Source organism: Lepidochelys olivacea (genome assembly GCF_965140295.1).
Source record: "Lepidochelys olivacea isolate rLepOli2 genome assembly, chromosome: 1".
Lineage (NCBI taxonomy): Eukaryota > Metazoa > Chordata > Testudines > Cheloniidae > Lepidochelys > Lepidochelys olivacea.
In genome coordinates, this window is record NC_140411.1 from 315951513 (window position 1) to 315972576 (window position 21064).

At 41.3% G+C, this 21064-nt stretch overlaps 1 protein-coding gene across 4 annotated transcripts in view; it reads right to left on the reverse strand.

Annotated features, from left to right (window-relative positions):
* Nucleotides 1-2178: 2178 nt before the first annotated feature.
* MOV10L1 (Mov10 like RNA helicase 1) overlaps nucleotides 2179-21064 on the reverse strand; it is a 97346-nt gene continuing 78460 nt past the window's right edge. For 2 of the 4 annotated variants that reach the window (XM_084610388.1, XM_084610387.1), the window contains exons 22-27: nucleotides 17986-18159; nucleotides 17525-17674; nucleotides 16160-16267; nucleotides 14339-14476; nucleotides 11433-11524; nucleotides 9531-10737 (exon numbers count right to left, since the gene is read on the reverse strand). In XM_084610388.1, the coding sequence (XP_084466514.1) occupies nucleotides 10665-10737; nucleotides 11433-11524; nucleotides 14339-14476; nucleotides 16160-16267; nucleotides 17525-17674; nucleotides 17986-18159 (735 nt within the window). In that variant the 3' untranslated portion in view covers nucleotides 9531-10664. Of the gene's footprint in view, nucleotides 3051-9529; nucleotides 10738-11432; nucleotides 11525-14338; nucleotides 14477-16159; nucleotides 16268-17524; nucleotides 17675-17985; nucleotides 18160-21064 lie in introns of those variants that run through there. The other 2 variants (XR_014709111.1, XM_084610389.1) reach the window with 2 other exon arrangements.

A 21064-nucleotide genomic window follows, 5' to 3' on the forward strand; every position in this document is an offset into this window, starting at 1 on the left:
CAAGCCCTTTCATCCCCCTCCCCCCCGCTGGGAAGAGCTGAGAAAGGCAAAAAAGGAAATCAGCTCTTGCCACAGACAATTAAACAACATGTGCACAAACTTCTTAAAACAAAAATCCAATTCTGTTCTTTAAAAAGGTAAATTTTATTAATAAAAAAAGAATACATACATCCGGAAACTCAGGCTACTGCTAGATTTTAAAAGAGCAACTACAAGAATTAAGCACCAAGACTAGCTTTCTTGAGGTCCAGCTTAAAGGTTACAAGCAAAACAAAAGCACCTCAGGTTAGCACAGAGGAATCCACAAGCCATAACGAAATAAAAGGAATAAAACTAATTGCATCTTTCTAGACATTCCTGATCTACTTAGATATCTGGGGTTTTAAACGAGTAGTTTCTAGGTATGATACTGAGGATTTTTTCATATCTGGCCCAAGCTTTTACAGCATAGCTGCTGTCCTCTTTGCCCCTCCCCAGGAGGGCAGAGACAGACAGACAGAAGGGGAGTCTTTTTTTCCCCTCCAATTTAAAAAAGCTCTAGCCTTCCCATTGGCTCTTTTAGCCAGGTGTCCACTCCCTTCCTTTTACCTATGCGTAGCAGTAAGACTTTTTATCCCTTTACAGGTAGTGCAATTAGAGAACAGTTACTAAGAGGGATTTTATAGCTACTGGCTGTCTGGGTGTCCATAAAAGGAAGCTAACCCCCCTTAATTTATCACAAAAGGAGATAAGCAATGACAATATATTTAATAAAGCAAGAAAAAGTATATCATATTCTACAAGACATAACATTTAAAATGGCATAATAAAATAAGACAGCATAGGAAACATAGCATACATAAGTCAAATGGCAGTTACAATGATGATGATTAAGGCGCATAGAGATCTCATACACATGCATAGAGCCCCAATACAATGGTATATTGCAACCCATCATAAAGTAACAAACAGAGCTTCTATGCATGTGTACAACAAAACATTATAATACATTAAAGAATCATTATTTACAGTAACATTCTGTGAGTGGTGGCCAGACGATCACAGAATGGGTGGGGCAGATCTCACTCAGGCAGGCATCTGTTTTTTATTTACAGGTACACCCAGTCATTTTTTAAAAAAAATTTGATGGAAAAATTAGAGACTTACACACTCTCACTCAAAATCCCTCTGACTCATCTCAAGGGGTCCTTCTGTTCCGTCAATTGGGAGATATCTGCTCTGGGGATGGCTGCTGCTGCTGCTGCTTCACAAAACTCCCCTTGCCACCTGCCCGGAACCTGCTGGTGCTGCTATGCTGCCTTAGAAGCTACTTGGAAGCTTTGGTTGCCTGTGGGTAGCTGCTTCCGGAAGCCTCTGCTTTTTCTTCAGCTTTATTCCCTTCAGCTCTGCAGCTCAGGTACCCTACATGCCCACACACTTAAGCCTGCTGGCTGTCAGTCTTATATACTGGTTGCTTTCTCAAATCTGGCTTATTAGCATAATCTTTCCTGCCCAATTAGATCCACTCAGCCAATCAGCTTCCAGTTATCATAGAGGCTCATCCTTCCCTCCCCCCCTTGCTGCATAGATCTTCCCCTGGAGGTCAATATTAGCATAGATCCTCCCCTTGAGGTCTTGGGAGACATGCCGGGTCATTCCCCATTGAACTCTATCTAAACCTATGTCCTCCACAGAGAGTACTTGCAACCACTATTTTGGTTTTCTGACTCTAAACTATCATTAATTCCTACTTATCTAAAGCCTTAATCCTAAAACTAACTACTGTTTTATGCAACCAAAGCGTTATGATACTGTCACCACCACTGTCATGCCAAATCTGGAGAAATACGATTTTATGATGATTAAGCCGCTTTTTCAGTTTTTGTCTGCAAGTCTCTATCCAAGGTGCTGCAAGGCTTTTCAGAGCAGCTAAAAGCAAAATCTTTTGTTATAACCCCAGTTACCTGTCTGCTACTGGTCAATTCAGCCTAAGATCACCATTTTGATTTTTTAAATAAAATCATTATGGCTGCCACTTTGGATTTCTAGCTAAACCTGCTATAAACTATCACTATCTAATATTTGTAAAATTAGTTACATCTATATTTTATGTATGTCTAAACATTGATACTGTCACGATTTTTGTTATGCTAATTGGAGCAGGTAAAATTCACTAAGTTTTTCTCCTGCTCTGCCTGCTTCCAGCTGTGTGGGACAGTGCTCTCTCTGGCACTGATTTCTTTACATAGGAGTTAGAACAGCTTAGAAAACTTACCGGATGTGATACAAGAGGCTGTTATCCTGCCTTGCTGAGGGGGTTATGCCCCTGCCCCCATACTCTGCTGCTGAAGAGATTAGACTCCCTCTGGTCCCACTGGAGAAAGTCAAGGAACCGCCACACACTTCCTGGTGAACTTTCTGCTTCCTAGGGCAAGGCTGTCTTACCCTATTAATAGATTTACTATCACCAATCTACTGTATGGCAGACACCTGTCATCAGCCCAGCCACGTGGAAGAGGGCTGACAAAACAGTATTATGTCCCGGCCAAGGGGATGGAGTTTTTTTCCTCCCATCCTTGGTAGTAGATTTTTTTCTTCCCATCCTTTTTTCCTACCAGCTCCTTTGTAGTGGAAGCAGTAAAAACAAGGAGCCATCAACAAGCTTATTCCAAACAGATTCTCTCAGATAAAGAGCTCAAGTGGCTGGAGCTTCTGGGCCAAAAGAGCTACTCCTCTGCTGCTCTGCAGTTTAGGGTCACGAACTATTAAGCCTCGACAATAAAATGTACATGTTTAATCTAATAAAGCATATTTCATTGACTACCTGCTACAAGACCAAAGAGTCATTTTAAGCTCTTATTTGAGAAGGCCAGATGATCATGAAGGCTCCCTAGATTAGATAGCAATCGCTATCATTCGGTGAGCCTCTTGGCTATAAAACCTCCAGCATTCCCAGGGAGGTTCAGAACACAGTGGAGAACCTTTCTTTTGAAGCTCTTCAGTAGCGACACCAACTGTTCACTTCGCTCTCAAGAATTCCAGGATGACACAATCTCTCAGGATCTATAGGCCTGCAACAAAGAGACGATTTAGCAAACTGCAGCCTGCTCAACAACCGTGACCCTTTCAATACCAGACCTATAGAAGTCCTGTAGACCCCTCCAGAAAGAGGTCCAGACCTCACAAGAAGGGGGTCTCACCCTTTACGTTTACCTCCCAGTCTGCACCTTTCTTTAAACAGCCATTTTGACAGCTTGGTCCTCCCATGCAAGACTACAACTTAAATACCTTCAGGACCGGCTCAGGACTGTTTACACGCCAACAGACAGTCTATCCAAACAAGTGACCATATCTCAGAGTTCTCTGCTCCCTCAACTGGTGCAAGGATCTTTTCAAAGTCTGTGTGGAAGTTGCATTTTTTTGCATCCACCCCCACAAAGGTTCATTACCATGGATATTTCCCTGCTGTGTTAGGATGCCCATCTCCAAGGCTCTGTAGGCCAGGGCAAATGGACTCCTCAAGAAGCTTCTGTCCACATCAACATTCTCAAACTCAGGGTGTTGCCCTGAAAAATGGATTTTTGGCATCCCAAGCCTACTGCCTCTTTATCTGTCTTTCCTGAGGTATCAGTTTTTGGAGTTGTTACAGAAAACACTAAAGGACATGGATATAACCTTCCAATAAAGTAATTGACATAGGCACTACTACTACTACTACTTTATACTTCCAAAATAAAGTATTTTATTAATGTAGCTAATAATCCCTAATACAATATGATCTAAAAATCTTAAAGAAGGCACAAAACCCCTTACACCAGCAGTTCTCAAACTGTGGGTCGTGACCCCCTTTGAGTGGGGTCGCCAGGGTTGGCTTAGGCTTGCTGGAGCCCGGGGCGGAAACGCTGGCCAGCAGGACTCAGGTTGCAGGCCCCCTGCCTGGGGCTGAAGCCCTTGAGCTTCAGCTTTGGCTCCCCCTCCCCGGAGCAGTGGGGCTCAGGCTTTGGCTCCCCCACCCAGGGCAATGGGGCTTGGGTGGGCTCAGGCTTCGGTGCCCCCTCCTGGGGTCATGGAGTAACTTTTGGTGTCAGAAGGGGTCGCAGTGCAATGAATTTTGAGAACCGCTGCCTTACACTAATTCCTTATTACACGTTTAAAAGAGCATTTAAATTATGACAGCATATAGTGTAAATGATTCCAAGCAAAGCGCTTTGCTACAAATCGCCAGTTTGTAAAAAATCATGGACAGCAGTTCTTGAATTTGTTCTAAAATTTACACAGATAAAGTCTCAATTAGTAACAGTATTTTATGCATTCTTAGTAAAAAAAACCCACTCCCGCTATATTCTAAGTTATAGTTAAAACTAACAGGCTTACTTTATAAATCCTTTAGTATCCTTCTTTGATTGCTGATGCTTTCTGCTGAAGTGGCTTTTCCCAACAATGTTTTACCAGGAAGCTTGACCTTCATGGAAAGGAGGGACAGAGAGCATGAAGCCAGTGGGTCAAAGGGTGATTTAGTCAACGCTGAGAGAACAAGGTTGAAGTCCCACTGGGGACAATAGGTTGTGTGTGTGGGAAAGTCCTGAGACGCTTCCAAAATCTGGTAGTCAACGGGTGTGTAAATATGGAGTGCCCTTCTACACAGGTGTGGGGGATGGAAGACACTGATAACCAACTGCTACAGAATTGAGGGCAAGTCCAAACGTCTTCAGGGACAGAAAGTCTAAAAGAAGGGGAATGTCCACTTCCTCAGGGGCGAAGCCCCTATCTGCTGGGTCCAGAGGGCAAAGCGTTTCTACTTGGGCTGATAAAAACGCCTCATGGACTCTTTCCTGTGGCTTAAAAGGATGTCTTGTAATGCCAACAAATATTCCTGTTCTAGAGAAGATGCCTATCCAAATACCAAGCTCTCATGTGAAATGTCTGTGGATCAGGATGTCTGATCCTGCTGTTGTGTTGCACAAGCAGTTCCAAGAAGAGGGTAAGGGAATTCGGGGACGGGCCGACGTGGAGAAGTGTGGGAAATCAAAATGGCGGGACCGGAACAGGGCTATCAGGATAGACCTGGCCCTCTCCCGTCTGATCTTGTGGAGGATTCATGGAATAAGAGGGAGAGTGGGGAAAATGTGTAGTTGATCTGGTCCGACCAGCAGAAGATGAGGACATTGCCTTGAGAGTGGATACCAACACCTTTCTGGAGCAGTATGTGCTCTATTTGTTGCTGATGTGAGAAACAAAGAAGTTTCTGGTGGGAGTCCCCCATTGGCAGAAGATGTCATTCACTATGGAGTTGTGCAGCTCCCATTCGTGATCAACGATGAATCTTCTAATTAGAGAGTCTGCAATCATGTTTTGAGTCTCTGGAAGATTACTTCCTGGTCAGCAGCCTAACTGAATAGAACGTCGTGCCCTGATAGGTCCAAGGGATGTGCTCTATTGCTCCCCTTTGTAGCAAGAAGTCCACTTCTAGGGTGAGGATATTGTCATTAATATGGTCCCTGAAAAGGGATCAGGGCAGGGGACATGGATGAGGTAGCGTAGTGAACTCAATTGTATAGTCATAGTGGATGACATCCAGGACCTATGTGTCCACTGTTATTGCACTCCAAGCTGGTAAAAAGGAGTGCTAGACGACTCTCGAAGGGAGAGGGTTGGTTGCATGGTGGTAGGCACGGTGATGGTTGACGACTCTCTAGTGGCACTCAAATGTCATTTTTGAGAGGTTTAAACATGAGATGAGGAACATTGTGAAGGTGGGCCCCGAGGATGGGATCCTTGCGTCTTCTGGCACTTATGAGGAGTTTTATATGACCTCTGGTGGAAGAACTGGGGAGTCCTGAACCAGAGTCTAGGCGGCGGGCAGTAGAATTTCCTTTTGGGTGCAGGTGTATAGCTATCCAGTGATTGTAATGTGGATCTGGAATCCTTGAAGGAATAAAGGGAATCATCGGTCTTCTGATTAAACAGATGTGACTCATCAAAAGAAAGGTCCCCAATGGCTTTCTGCACTTTCTGGGGAACCTGGATGAGTGCAGCCATCAATCTCTCCTCATGACAATACCAGTGGCCATTGAGTGAGACAAGGTATCTGCTGCATCTGTAGCCAACTGTAGCGCCATTCTAGCCACCAGCTTGCCCTCCTCCAGGATAGACTAGAAACATGCTTGGTCTTGCTGAGGCAGCTTGTTGGCAAAGTCCTCCAATTTACTGTAGTTAAGAAATTCATATTTGGCCAGCAAGGCCTGGTAGTTTGAAATCTGAAATTGGAGGCTTGCTGAAGAGAAAACCTTGCATCCCAGAAGATCCAAGAGTTTGCCCTCATCTTTCGAGGTGGAGCATGTATTTTGCTGTCTGGATCGTTCTGTTGCTGCTTGCACCACAGGGGAATTGGGTGAGGGGTTAGAGAAAAGAACTCTGACCCTTTAGCTGGAATGTAGTATCTCTCCTCTGCCCCCTTGAGGGTAGGCGTGCAAGTAGCTGGGGTATGTCAAACTGTTTGAGCAGGTTGGAGAATGGCATAGTTAATGGGTAGAACAACCCCGTTTGGTACTGAGGAATGAAGGATGTCCAGGAGCTGATGCTGCTTGTCCTGTACTTCCTCCAGTGGAATATACTGTTTGCCTGCCACCCTTCACAGGAGTTCCTGAAACTGGAAAAAGTCATCTGGAGGTAAGGGGGAGGCTGAAGGACTGCAGCATCTGGAGACGATAATGAGAAACACTCCTGTTCCGCTGGTACCATCAGAACTGGACTGAGTGGTTCATCCTCCATAGCTTGTTTGGAGCATCTGCCTGAGGATGCCCTAAATAGAGATAGGAGCTAAGCTTCCTTCGTAGAACGAGTGGGTTCCAAGGGTGGGTACTGGGGCCAGGACCCCCAATAGGGCCAGCAAGACTGATCTGGCAGATGGTGCGGAGTGCCACATGGAGAGGGCAACCAGCAGCTTCCATGCTGCTGAAGGGGAGGGTATTGCCACACCACTGGTGGACCTTTCATGTAATTGTACTAACAGCAGTGAACAGGTGGCTCTTATGCCCTGTCGGAATCAGCCGACTATAAGAACTCAGATCCTGGATCCAGTGGTGGTACTATCGAAACCGATGGAAGAAACAGTTCTGGGCAAATTGTCAAAACCCAAGATGTTTAGAAACAGTCCCAGGCCCAAGATGTTCCTCTTTCCCCAGTTCTTGTTTATACTGCAACAGATACATTTCAACAGGTACATTGTCATGGCAATACCCCCAATGCTATTTCCTTATCTGGTATTTCTCCATCTTTCTCATATTTTTCACAAACAGCTCTGGATGGCTTAAAACCTCAAATTCTCGTTTCGGTTATCAACATGCAACTCAGGTCAAACACATGTCATCCACACTAGGCCTATAACATATTACATGGATATATGGATTACGTATGGATATATGTATCCCAACACCTTGTGTCAACATTACCCATTCTATACTGAAGCGGAGCACTGTCCCCGAACCGGCGGATCCCTGATCTTAAGGGAGGCTGACACTGCAGGTGTGCATGGCTGGATACCAGCAGATCTGTTGGTCTGTGCAATTTTTTGTCATGTTTGTGTGCCTTGGAATGCCGCCACTTCTCTGTGACTGGAACTCATGGAAGGCCCATCATCGTTTGGCTTGGAGGAAGATTTACTGCCAGGCTTATGTGCATACTTCCTTACCTCCCAACTAGGCTCCAGCACGGGGTCTGTAGATGCAGTACCACTGGAGCTGGAATTAAGCTCTGCAGCCAGAGAAACACTCCTGAGTTTCTCAGGCCAATGTATGGGGTGGAGTGTTCCTTGGCTTGGTTTTGACTTCAGACTCGTGGCAACCTCCATGAGGTGCTTCTAGAGGTGATGAGCCTGGTCTTCCTGGGTACGGCTTGGGAAGGACTTGCAGATATTGCACCTGGATGAAATGTGGGCTTCTTCCAAGCAGCAGAGGTAGCATTGGTGCGTGTCACTGACTGAGAATGAATGTGGACGGGAGGCACAGATCTTGAAACCTGGCATCTTTGTCATAATCTGTGTGTTGGTGCTGGGGAGTGGGTGGGAGGGGGAAGAATGGGAAAACAGATTCCCCCAAAGTCCAAATCCTACTAAAACTGCTACTAAAAACTAAACTATGAAGAAACAGCAAAAACAGTAGACTAAAACTAACTATATATAAAATTTCTAAACTTCTTTTCTTTAAAAGTGCATCAAAGAGGAGAGGACACTAACAGTTCCAACTCAGACCATGCAGCAGTGAGAAGGAACTGGAGGCGCAGTGACTCTCAAAAAGAATTGGTGATATGGTGTATAATCCATGGAACATGATCTCCCAGTGTGATGCTGTGGCCAGAAAGGGCTAATAAATGTGATTGCGGGATATATAAACAGAATAGAGTTGGAGTAGGGAGGTTATATTACCTGTATTTGGCCCTGGTGCAACTGCTACTGGAATTGTGTCCAGTTCTGGTGACCACTTTTCAATAAGGATTTTGAAAATTTGGAGAGGATTCAGAGAAGAGCTACAAGAATGACTGAAGGATTGGAAAACATAACTTACAGTGAGACTCCAGAAGCTAAATCTATTTAACTTATTAAAGGGGGAGACCTGCTTGCAGTCTGCAAGTACCTACATGGGACAATAGACATTTGGTAACAGATGGCTCTTTAAACTAGCTGACAAAAGTATGACAGATCCACTGGTGACTGCAAGTTCAAGCTAGACACATTCAGACTAGAAATAAAGGTGCACGTTTTTAACAGTTAGGATAATTAATCACTGGAACATCCCACCAGGGGTTGTGGTGGATTCCCCGCCACTGCAGATTTTAAAATCAAGACTGGATATTTTTCTAGAAAATGTGCTCTAGTTCAATCACAGCTATAGGACTTGAAGCCAGAATTATTACAGGGAAATCCTATGGCCTGTGTTATGTAAATCAGACTAAATGATCACAAAGGTCTATTTATGAAACCTTAAAAATCAAAAACAGTGTCTACATGCTATGCTCTGGTTTAGCCAAGAGTTATTGGGCTCGATGCAGGAATTAATGGGTGAAATTCTGTGGCCTATCGGACTGAAATATAGTTGTCCCTTGTGGCTTTAATCTTATATGAATTTCAGATTTTCCCCTAATGTATTATATTGAAAAGCATGACATAAGGTCACTGCCTTGTAAAGGGCCATCAGATTGCATGAACCACTGATCAGATCTATTATCTATTATAGCAAGACTGCCAGCTGTTTGCTTACTGAAGTGGGAAACAAAAATAAAACAACCCACAAATTTTGGTAGTTTAAAAAAAATTAAAAAGAAAACAGTGAGGTGACTATAAGCCTTGTACTGCTTGTTATGGGAATACCTTTAATCAAAACCTTTGTTTAAGGTATGTGGGCAGTCAGAAACCCAATAAATGAAACTGTAGGCAGTCCAGGCTGGATCATATTGTTGCTTACAGTATTTCTTAATCCTGAAAGGAGCTGCACCACTAAGTTTTCATAAAAATCACTAGGATAGCTACAGTTGAGGTTATTTTTGTACACCAGGCTTTATTATTTAAACGTTAGTCAGTAAATTTCTAAACACTCTTTATCTCACTTATACAGGAAAATAAGCCATATATATGTTCTCATATTTTGCCTGTAAAAAAAAAACAAAACTTAATGCAGGTCATTCTCATAGGGATGGATTTTCTGAACACTGTTTTTCCAAAACAAAAAAATAAAGGTTGTTTCTTGGCATAACTGCTGCAGTGTTTTTCCACCTTATTCTACAGTGTATAACTTTTATCGCTAAGTAACCCTTGTAATCTTTAGCTGACATCTTCCAAACTACATTCTAATTTCCTAGCCCCAAATCATTAAGCTGATCTTTTCTGTGAAAGTGCACTAGAAGCCATCTAGGTTATCTGCTTGCATGGGATTATTGGCTGTATTAAAAACAAAAAAAAGTTAGAGGTTGCCTAAAATGTAATGCTTTATGTCACCACTTCCTTTCTCTCGTTAATATGAGAACCTGGACAAAGCCCAAGTGCAGCACAAAGCTATGAGTTTCATAAATATAGTACCTCTATTATAGGTTTTTGTGATATTTCAGCCCAAAGAGGCTAAGTCACCTTCAGAAGCTACAGATTTGTTACAACAGATGAGAGCAAGGAAAAAAGCCTTTTGGAAACCAATAGTTTTCTTCAGAGAAAAATGCCAGAGACTAAAGAGAGGGGAAGAAGAAGAAGAAACAGAAATCCTTGAAACATTGTAAAAACTATTCTTTTGATATAAAACTTTCTCAGAAGTCTGGATTGAAATACTTGCCTGGGTCTGAACCGATACTACATGAACTCAGAGGATTGCAGGGCACTGAATAAAAGACATTACAAAATCGTAGACTATTACAGATACAAAATTAAACGTCAGATGGGAGAAATTCAATATTAGTTCCTGGTTCTTTTTAGCTTCTGTTTTGAGAAGCCAAAAGGATAATGGTACATTACAGTATGCATAAACTTTAGGTATTTATACTCGTTTGGTACAAGACTGAAGTTAGTATAGCAACTTTACCTTGACGCACAGGATTTTGAACTTAAAGTTGTTTGTAGTTAAATAAAAAAATCCCCTTAAAGTTTAGGAATACAAACTATTTAGAAAACAATGCTGAAACTAGAGGTTCTGAGTTTCTGTTTTGGATCAAATGCTTTTCACACATTCACTTTCAGATGGAAAAGTCTTCGGGTCACGCCCTGAGCACTGGAAGTCGTATCTATGGATTAAAGTTAAAAAGTAAAAGGGAAAAATAATTACAAATGGTGAAGTAGATCCAACCACCCTCCTGTGAATAAGAAGGTGCTGGTTTAGATAAAAAGTTAATTCCTGTGTAGTAAATCTAGTATCTTGCTTAAAAGGGGCTCAGTTAGCTTAAATCACATTCTTTAAAAACTGTTCTCCCTTAGTTAAGTTGCCATCATCTTAGAAACCTTAGAAATAGATTTTCAAATCAGATTTTTAAGTTATTGGTATGAATGCTCAACAGCAGTCAGCCAATTTGTTTTGATACACAAAGCTCTGTTTGGGTGCTTAGCTTTTAGGCACTCATTGGAATATAATGGCCTTGGTTCACTTATAATTTTTTGATGTACCTTTTCCTATTTGTAGGTCTCCAAAGGCCATACTTAATGGCTTGGAGGAAACTTAAAAAAAAAAAATAAAAAAAAAATCTCTAGTTCCCCAAATACATGTGCACAATTTTGATAAGTTACAATATAGTCTATATAACTTAGAATTTGATAATTAACACATATGGGAAAAGAAACGCTTATATCTCAGTAACAACATCTTCTGAATATGGAAACAGATGTTCCTGTATTTATCATACCCTTATTAGAGTCTGTATCTGTTTAGAAACACACACAGTAAGTTGCCCCCACACTTAAGCATACTGAAGAAGCAGGCACTCACCGTTGCAGAGATTTCAATTCAGAAGGCAAATCGCAACCTACATAAACTCCATTTGCTAGGCTGTATTCCAAAAGAGCGCTGAAACAGGGATCCTACCAAAAAAAAGTTATGTTTAAATACAGTAGTGCAGTTAGAATTAATTTGTGTATTTCAGAGAGTATTAACAGGTGATGCAAGCGTACAGGAGACCTAAATTTATCTGAATAAATTATTGGTCAAAAAATAGAACCTGCAGACTGGTTAACAGAAGGTAATTAAATAATGTTGCTGTCTTTAGCTGGAATTTACATTTTCTACAGATAGATTCGTATGTGCTCCTAAAAGTATTAGAAGTTTCTGAAACACTGCATTCTGGAAAGGCACACTAACCTTATTTTTTTGATTCACTATAAATGATGAACCTAATACACACAGGAAGATAGTGATTCTAAATACACAGAATTCTTATTAGCTGTAGTCCTCCTCATTTCCTTACCTGGAAATGAAAGTGTTTTGGTCCATCCTCTCATCTTGGTCAACATGGATTTACAAATCACTATTTTGTGGGTAATAATCATGTTGTTTAGGTGTCAGAGTAGCAGCCGTGTTAGTCTGTATTCACAAAAAGAAAAGGAGTACTTGTGGCACCTTAGAGACTAACACATTTATTTGAGCATAAGCTTTCATGAGCTACAGCTCACTTGCATCCAATGACGTGAGCGAAAGCTGTAGCTCACGAAAGCTTATGCTCAAATAAATTGGTTAGTCTCTAAGGTGCCACAAGTACTCCTTTTCTTCATGTTGTTTAGGTTGATTTGGATGCATTGTTAATAGCTTGTTAGATTCCCTTTAGGCTTAGTATTCCCAAAATAATCCAAGGACTCTTAGGGCTTGTCTATACAGTGCTTAAATCCACACCAGCTGGGGTGAGAACTGTAATACGCACCAGCTTGTGTCATGCACTAACTGACCGGTGTAAACTCTGCTGGTGTGCACTAAAAGTTCTATGCATGTTAATGCAATTCTGTTCAAAAATGGGACTGGTGTGAACTAAGACACACTATAGATAAGCTCTAAGAGCACTCGGATTCTTTTGGGAAGATTAAGCAAAAAGAGAATCTCTCTAACAAGATTAACAATGCATCCAAATTAACCTAAACATCATGACTGTTACCTACAAATATATTGATTTCTAAATTATAAATTCATATTGACCAAGATGAGAGGAGGGACTAAAACACTTTCATATCCAGGTAAGGCTGCGGATGGTAACTTAAAGAATGATGCTTCACACGGATTTTCTCCATCTAAACAAATCTAGAGTTTCCCTATATGGTAGGGAAGATTGTCAACAGGATGGCTTAGACTAAGAAAAATTCTGACTGCCCTACTTCTACGTATTTGCTTACTCTTAAGTCCTTTAGAGATGCAGAAGACATGGACAAAAAGAGCTAAATATTCTAAAGACATGTAAGTGATATCTAAAAGTATTTTGACATTGTGGATGACAATGCCCATTGTATTTCTTAGCACATGGAAGTCAATAGCTGTAGTACTAACATATAAAGAGTCCCAGCGCAACTGAAACCACAAGCTGAAAAGTCAAAAATATTGCGTATAAATTCCTTTCTCTAACTGTCCCTTTAGTCACAGATAGGAACACAAATTTAAATAAAGGAGATGGCTGTGCACTGAAAAAACTAAATACAGGAAACTAGAAACAGTATGCCAAGGTTCCATCTTGGTGGCATCTCTGGTTTCTAGGTGAAATTTACTCAGTTTACAAGTAAAAACTCCTTCCTCCCCCAACCAGGGCCGGCTCTAGGCACCAGCAAAACAAGCAGGTGCTTGGGGCGGCACATTTCTAGGGGTGGCATTCCGCCGCCAGCCATGCCGCCCCTAGAAATGTGCCCCTGCCGCCCCAGCTCATCTCCACTCCGCCTCCTCCACTGAGTGTACCACCGCCACTCTGCTTCTCCCCCCTCCCTCCCAGGCTTGCCGCACCCCCCCCCCGCCCACCTCCGCTCCGCCTGCTCCCCTGAACGCGCTGCCTCTCCCTCGCCTGAGAGGGAGGGGGAGAAGCGGAGCGACGGCACGTTCCGGGGAGCAGGCTGAGCGGAGGTGAACTAGGGCCAGGGGTTGTATGGGGGGGGCGGGGGCCAGGAAGTAATGCAGGGGGGAATGTGGCACGCCCGGGGGAGGAGGCGGGGCCAGGGATTTGGGGAAGGGACGGAGTTGGGGTGGAGCCAGGGGGGCATGAAAAAAAAGCGGAGGCGGCCAAAAATTTTTTTTGCTTGGGGTATAGCAAAAATCCTAGAGCCGGCCCTGACCCCAACTGCCCATCCTCCAAACTCCCCCCTCTGGGATCTGAAAGTCAGGCCAGACTCTTTCACACTTGTGCATCACCACCATCAGTAGGAGATTATACATGCCAAATTCTGACTTTATTTTACAATTGTGCAACCCTACTGAAAGCAACATCCAATGGAACTTCTGCACGTGAGAGCAGAATTTGGCTCCACACTTAAAACAATAAATATGCTAAAAGAGAATCCAGCTCACAAACCTAGCCCTGCAGAACAATGCAGCTAACATGAGTAAAAAAATTACTACTTGACTTTTAGTGACATTTCACTAAAGTCAAGAGATAATGTGCCAGCTATGCATAGGGACAGGTATGTGTTAGGTTAGAAGGTGCCATTTTAATCACTTTTCAAACCAGAACTACACTAAAAGAAAGCAGTGCTCAACACTGTTTTGAAAAAGTTTCATATAAAGGAGAACAAAGAGTCATTGTTCTTCACACCAAGTAAATAAAAACTCAAAAAAACCCCCACAGTTCATAGCCCCCAAATACCATACAAATACTGCATACACACACTTCTGTTTTTTTTTTAAACAGCGAAAAAACAAAAATACCACCTTACTTTTACAAGTACATGAGGATTTCCCACCATAATAAGCAAAGCCTTGGGTCTGGTAATTGCCACATTAAATCGTTTTGCATTAGAGAGGAATCCCAAGTAGTATCTATCATCATCAAATGAACCCTCATTCGATCGTACCTAAAACGAATAGACAAACAAAGCAACAGTCAATAAGTGAGACGGAAACTCATCAAAATATACTGCAGTCAACTTCACCCCGCCAACTATGTTGCCACTCTAAATATCCCCTACACAAGGCAAGTTCTCCAGATGAGACTGCTCAAGGAGAATGGTGTGTAAAGTGGCCCCAGTGAAGCAGCAATCAGGGGTGCCAATCCTAATTCAGAATGAGAAATTAGTAGTACATATCTTAATGAAGAACGCCATCTTAGAACATTATTTAATTTTATTGGTGAAGGTAGGTAATGCTCCAGAGAAGTTCTAATTGATCAACCCACAGACTAAGCTACTGTATTTGTACATGGAATAGTATTGCACGCTTCCTTACAATGCCCAGACATGCTTCAAACCTAACATGGAGGGACCACCTTCTTCAGACAACTGGTACTCTGGGACCACAACTTATCACACTTCATGTTGTTTCCTTGTTCTCTCCCAGTATGTTATATCCACCTATTGTCTCCTATTTAGATTAGGAACACTTCAGGGCAGAGACCTTCTTCACCTGTGTGTGCACACACATGCACCCAAGCTCAATGGGACCTTATGGTTAGGTTCCTAGCATGGAACTCAAGAGCTGGGTTCAAATACCTGCTCTACCAGACTTGCTGTGGGCAAGTCACTCATCTCTGTACCTCAGTATCCTCACAGGTGTGCTGGGAGGATAAATATGTTAAAGACTGTGAGGCACTCATACTACGGTAATGGAGCTAAGATCGAGATAAGTACTATCACAATACAAGTAATATGGCCTGGAAGCATTAGATTTTTATCGGTAAATGTTGATAAACGTCGATCTCACCATACAGAAACCAGTGAAAATGTATTTCCATCAATAATTGACAGTCACAGCTTGGTAAAGAAAGAAAAAATGATGCTTGAGAAATCAGAGTTTGATTTAAGGCTATATACTTTGCATATTTTGACATACGATCCTGAAATTTGTGTTTTAATGGTTACGAGGCTTTAACTTTCTGAATCACAAAATCTACTGTCATTAAATAATTATCGTCTGATCCCCCTCATAATTTTCTGCAACTCTGAAATTTTAAATTGATAAACATTAAAAAAATGCTTAAAAATAAACAGATTATTCATCAAAACTATAAAAAAAAATCAAATTCTGCCAAGCCTACAAATTTACAAGGTGATAAGATAGTTCAGTCTCCATTCATGTTTGGTGTTGGTGCTTTTGGATAGACTACCAGCAAAGGTATCAATTGAGGCAGTGACTCTGGTCATGTGCACTCCTCTCATTAGGAAGCGGGCTGAATGTTAATTTTCATATAAATCAAATAGCTGTAGACAGGTTCATTATCACAGTGATTAAAAGTTTTCTCCTCTATAGTTACTAGCTTAAATTTACATAATTTTCAATTCCCCAATTTATGTTTAAATGTACTCGAAGTTTGAAGTAAAAAAGTCATACCCTTGTGTAAAATAAATGAGACAATTGTTACAATATAAACGTAAATATTTACCAACTACTACAAAATGATATCTGACATACTGCAGTATTTGCCTGTACTTAGAAAATGAAGTAGTATCTTAGGTGCTGTGATACATAAGTGGTAGATAAAAATACGTTGCCTTTTAAAATGGTGATTACTGTTGTATAAAAAACATTGCACTTTTACATACTGTCGATATGATGATCACCAAGTACTCCTGCCCTTGAAACTCCTCTACAGAACCAACTTTAATATCCATCAAATCAACATTTCGCAGAAGAAACCTAATTTTTTCTACCTATAAAACAAAAATATTTGAAGGAATTTGTTTTTAGATTAAATAACTAGTATCTTTCATACAAAGTGTATCAAAAATAGAACCTAATGTAAAAATTTTTATACCTCTCAAAGTGTTTGCATCTGGATTGAGAGCAAATGTTCTAACTGGGAATGATTAACAAGAGCTTTTAGATTAAGTACAAAGTTCATATGGGAAAGTGTCATACCTGTTGCCAAACTAAGGGTATGTCTACACTACAAAATTAGGTCGAATTTATAGAAGTTGGTTTTTTAGAAATCGTTTTTATATATTCGAGTGTGTGTGTCCCCACAGAAAATGCTCTAAGTGCATTAAGTGCATTAACTTGGCGGAGTGCTTCCACAGTACCGAGGCAAGCATCGACTTCCGGAGTGTTGCGAAGTGGGTAGCTATCCCACTGTTCCCGCAGTCTCCGGAAATGAGATTAAAAAGTTCGTGGTTCTTTTCTTGTCTACTTGGCCAGTGCATCTGAGTTGAGAGTGCTGTCCAGAGCGGTCACAATGGAGCACTCTGGGATAGCTCCCAGAGGCCAATACCATCGAATTGTGTCCACAGTACCCCAAATTCGACCCGGCAAGGCCGATTTAAGCGCTAATCCACTTGTCAGGGGTGGAGTAAGGAAATCGATTTTAAGAGCCCTTTAAGTAGAAAAAAGGGCTTCATAGGTTTACATCGATTTAACACTGCTAAATTCGACCTAAAGTCCTAGTGCAGACCAGGGCTAACAGGTAAAGTACCCAATAACACAGGTACGATTAGTTGTCTATGGTATTAGGTACGATTAGTTGTCTATGGACAAAATTAATCTCAACATTTTAACCAGCAACTGATATTTTTTCAGTTTCAAATTAGTTCACACTTCTTGGCTTTTTCCTCACATTAATATAGTTTCTAAGAAATTTTGTAATGTTGAAATTCTTACGGTGTATTTAGCTACTATCCAGTCTCTCCACAGTTTTCTTAACTGCTTCTGTAAGTAGGCAGAAAACCAACTGTGATAGATCTGGGGACATTAACGTGGGGGAGAGAAGCAGAATGTGTCCTTTTTCATTACTGCTAGCTTTTTATCTGATAGTTTAATAGCATATTAAATATGATTGACAGTACAATACATAATGCGACTAGGAAAGCAGTCCAAAGTTTGCAATAGTTTCTTGCAATAAACAGGACTAGCAGTGAATCAAAAATATGAGTTTAAATTCAGAAACTTATCACTTATAAGCATCAGAATCAGACCTGTTTACGATATGGTGTAATCACTCCAATATCAGTCACCGACACTGCATTGTTAACATGTTTTGCAAGAAGGCAACAATAACGCATTACTTGAACTGCTTCTGTAGGATTAAACCAAGAGGGGTTGTGTCCTTCACGTGTTTCAGTGCCCTGCATTAGGAGAGAAGAAAATAAAGATCAGACACAGAGTTGTTGCAAATTTAGTGATAAATACCTGCTGATTATCTTCTTAACACTTAGGAGTTGGTTTGGAAAGAAGTCAAATTATACAGCAATGTCGGCTAATTTGATTAAATGTATCTACATAGTCTAGAATTAGACTGAGGAAAAACAAACAGGTCCTTCTCCAATTACTGCACTTCCAAGCATATGAAATTTATGTTACTGAAGAAGAAGAGTCTCCCACCTATCAAATCTCCCTTAATTCCCCACCCCCATTTTAGTAAGAATATTTTACATACCTTTATGCCATGAAAAATTAGTGGAAACCCCTTCCTCGGTAATTTTTCCCAACCCAACAAAGAAGTTACTACGGAAGTGTCTGCACAAACTTCCAGCTCTTTATGATAAAACAGTTTAGAGGGCAACGCAAGCAATGTAGAATGTGATCTGTAATTCTTCAAAAGTTTTGTAACCTGCAAGGACGAAAACTCAAAATCCATGAAATGAAATTGCACGCATACCACATCCTGCAATTCTTGTCTCCTTCTCCCAGCACAGAGAAGATTATTGTCTGCTCTTTTCTCTAACCCCTTCACCTGCCCCAGTGACCCCATCCCATCACCTGATCTCCTCCACACCTACTCTCATCCTCTCACTCTTTTCCTTAATCCCTCTCCCTCACATCTAACTCTTTTCCCCGACAATACAACCATACTTAAGTCTCTCCCATCTTAAAAAAACCAAACCAAACAAAAAACCTCTTAACCCCATTTGCCTCTCCAACTACCCATCTCCCTTTTGTCTCTAAGTTCACTGAATGTGCTATCTACAGTCACTGTCTGGAGTTCCTCTACTTCAGCTGTATCCTAGACCCTGTTCCAATCCAGCTTATGCCTCTTGTACACCACTGAAACCACTCCTCCTAAAACCTCTAATGGCCTCTTCCTAGCTAAAGCTCAGCACCAATACTACATCTTCACGCCCTTTGGTCCATTTGACATTATCTACCATACTCCTCTTCCTGAAATATTGTCTTCCCTGACTGTCTTCTCTTGGTCCTCCTCCTACCTCTAATTGTTCCTTCAGCATGTTCAAGAATCCTCTTTCTCCCTCCAACTTTCTGTGAAGGTTCCACAAGGCTCTGTCCTTGGTCCCCTTTTCTTCTTCTACAATTTATCTGAGTAATCTCATCCACAGACACAAATTCAGCTGCCATCTCTAAGAAGACAACTCACCGATTTGTGTGTCTACTCCAGACCTGTCTTCTTCTAGCCATATTAAAAAGTCAACCTCTCTCTGTGAGATCTCCTTGTGGATGTGTAGCTGCCAGCCCAAGTTGAATATGGTTAAAAACAGCTTCTAATAATCCATCCCAAGCCCTTGCCACTACCTCCTCTCTCAATTACTGTAGACAACTTCACCATCCTCTCACTCACATCAATAACCGGTGTATGATTTTTTACTCTGCCTTTTCTCTAGGTCCTCATAGGTCGTATCTATATCTTACCTAAGATAAGGATTTGCCTATTCATCTACACAGCCAAAACTCTTGTCCAAACTCTCGTCACCTTAAATCTCGATTACTGCATTAAGGTTCTTTTCCATTAAGAATGCTGCTGCTAAGATCATTTTCCTAGACCATAGCTTTCTTTTGCGCCCCTCCACTGGCTTCCCCTTCTCTACTGTATCAAAAATAAGTTTCTTGTCTTCACTTTCAAGGACCTTCACAGTCAAACCCCATCCTACCTATCATCTCTTATTCCCAGTCAAGCTGATGCTCCTCCCGAATTGGTCCATGATGCCAGCTTCCATCACTCACTTGTTAAATTTTCAAACAACCACCTTCATGCTTTCTCATGTGCTATCCCTCGGGCTGCACAAACTACTCCATCATTAACCTTTAAATCCCTCCTCAAAATGCTCCTTTGCTGCGATGCCTATAGAAAACTTGACTATGGTTAGACTGCTGATGTGCAGAGATCACTGCCTATCACACCAACTCCTTGTACTCCCCCATCTATCTACATCTATCTGTTGTCTTATCTTATTCTTAGATTATAAGCTTATGAGGGCAAGGATCGGTTTGGTTTGTACTCCACTTTGATGAATGGGGTCCTGGTCTATGACTAAGGCTCGTAGGCACTATAGTAACAAACAACACTATTTCATCTCCATAGCACAGCAACAATTGTTGACTGCTCTAGTGCAGGCTCTACAAACTCATGGATCTCTTGTGCTTAAAGAAGAATATAGATGATTTTTTTGTAGTAAAAGTTCTACGACGAGATTTATTGTAGCTTTTTAAAAAAAATAATAAAAACTGGTTTCATTAAATATATCCTTCTTCCCAAATGGTAAAATGTAACTCCCAGTAGACTCCATAATATTTAGACTCAGCCAAAATAGGCCTTAATGAAAGGGAATCAGTTATGGGACTTTTAACTTTGCTATTGAAGCATGAAAAGGGGACAAGCTCATTTTACGTGCATACAGTTATACAGCCAAAAGCCTAGACAAAATGGTAAACACAGTCTTCTTGCCCTTCCCTCTCATCTCTGTGGCCATTATTATCTGCTGTGACCCTGTCTGATCTCAGGATAAGTAAGGGTGGGCTAGTTCAACCTCTTGGATGGGATAACTGCTGCAGGAAGTGGTACTGGTGATTTATTAAATATTTTTCTTTCAAGTGAATCAGTACAACCAATGCTTCAGAATGACTTTAGTGGACACTGTGCTACTTTGGGCAAAACGTACCACAGGCTCAGATCACGTGTGTTACTTAAATATTCTTTGCCCTTTTTGAGAAGAAAGCTTGCACATCTGAGTGAATTCCAATTCCAGTAATCATAATCAGTTTAAGTTCTCCTGCTGTTTCCATTGAACAGACTATTAGAGTTTCTTTTTGTTTCAGCTCTGTGGTGAATGAAGTAGTTTTATAGCTTTGTTATACAGTAGACAATATTTACATTCACTTCTTTCCAGCAATTCTATAAAAGAATATTTTCTGCTGCTGCAATATTATCTTTCCACCTTTTATGTGGAAAGATTCACAGGTTTATACCTTCTATGTTAAATGGTGGCCTAAAATTGGGAGGTGGGGCAATAGTGCCTGTGCAGCATCTTTATGGATAGATGAATGTCTGAACATTTTTCTTATGTTTGTTTACATTAATATTAAATACGGGGGAGGATTTCTGAGTTGCTTTTTCTACTAAAAAAGCAAGTCCTGTTTACCTCTGGAGTTTTATGGAGGACTGAGGAACTACTGGAGTTATGAAATCACAGGAGACAGAAGCCCTGTCTACATGAACACTTAGTTTGCAGCAAGATAGGATGTAGATCTGCCCTGCACTACCCTAATGCACAGTAAGTGTCCAT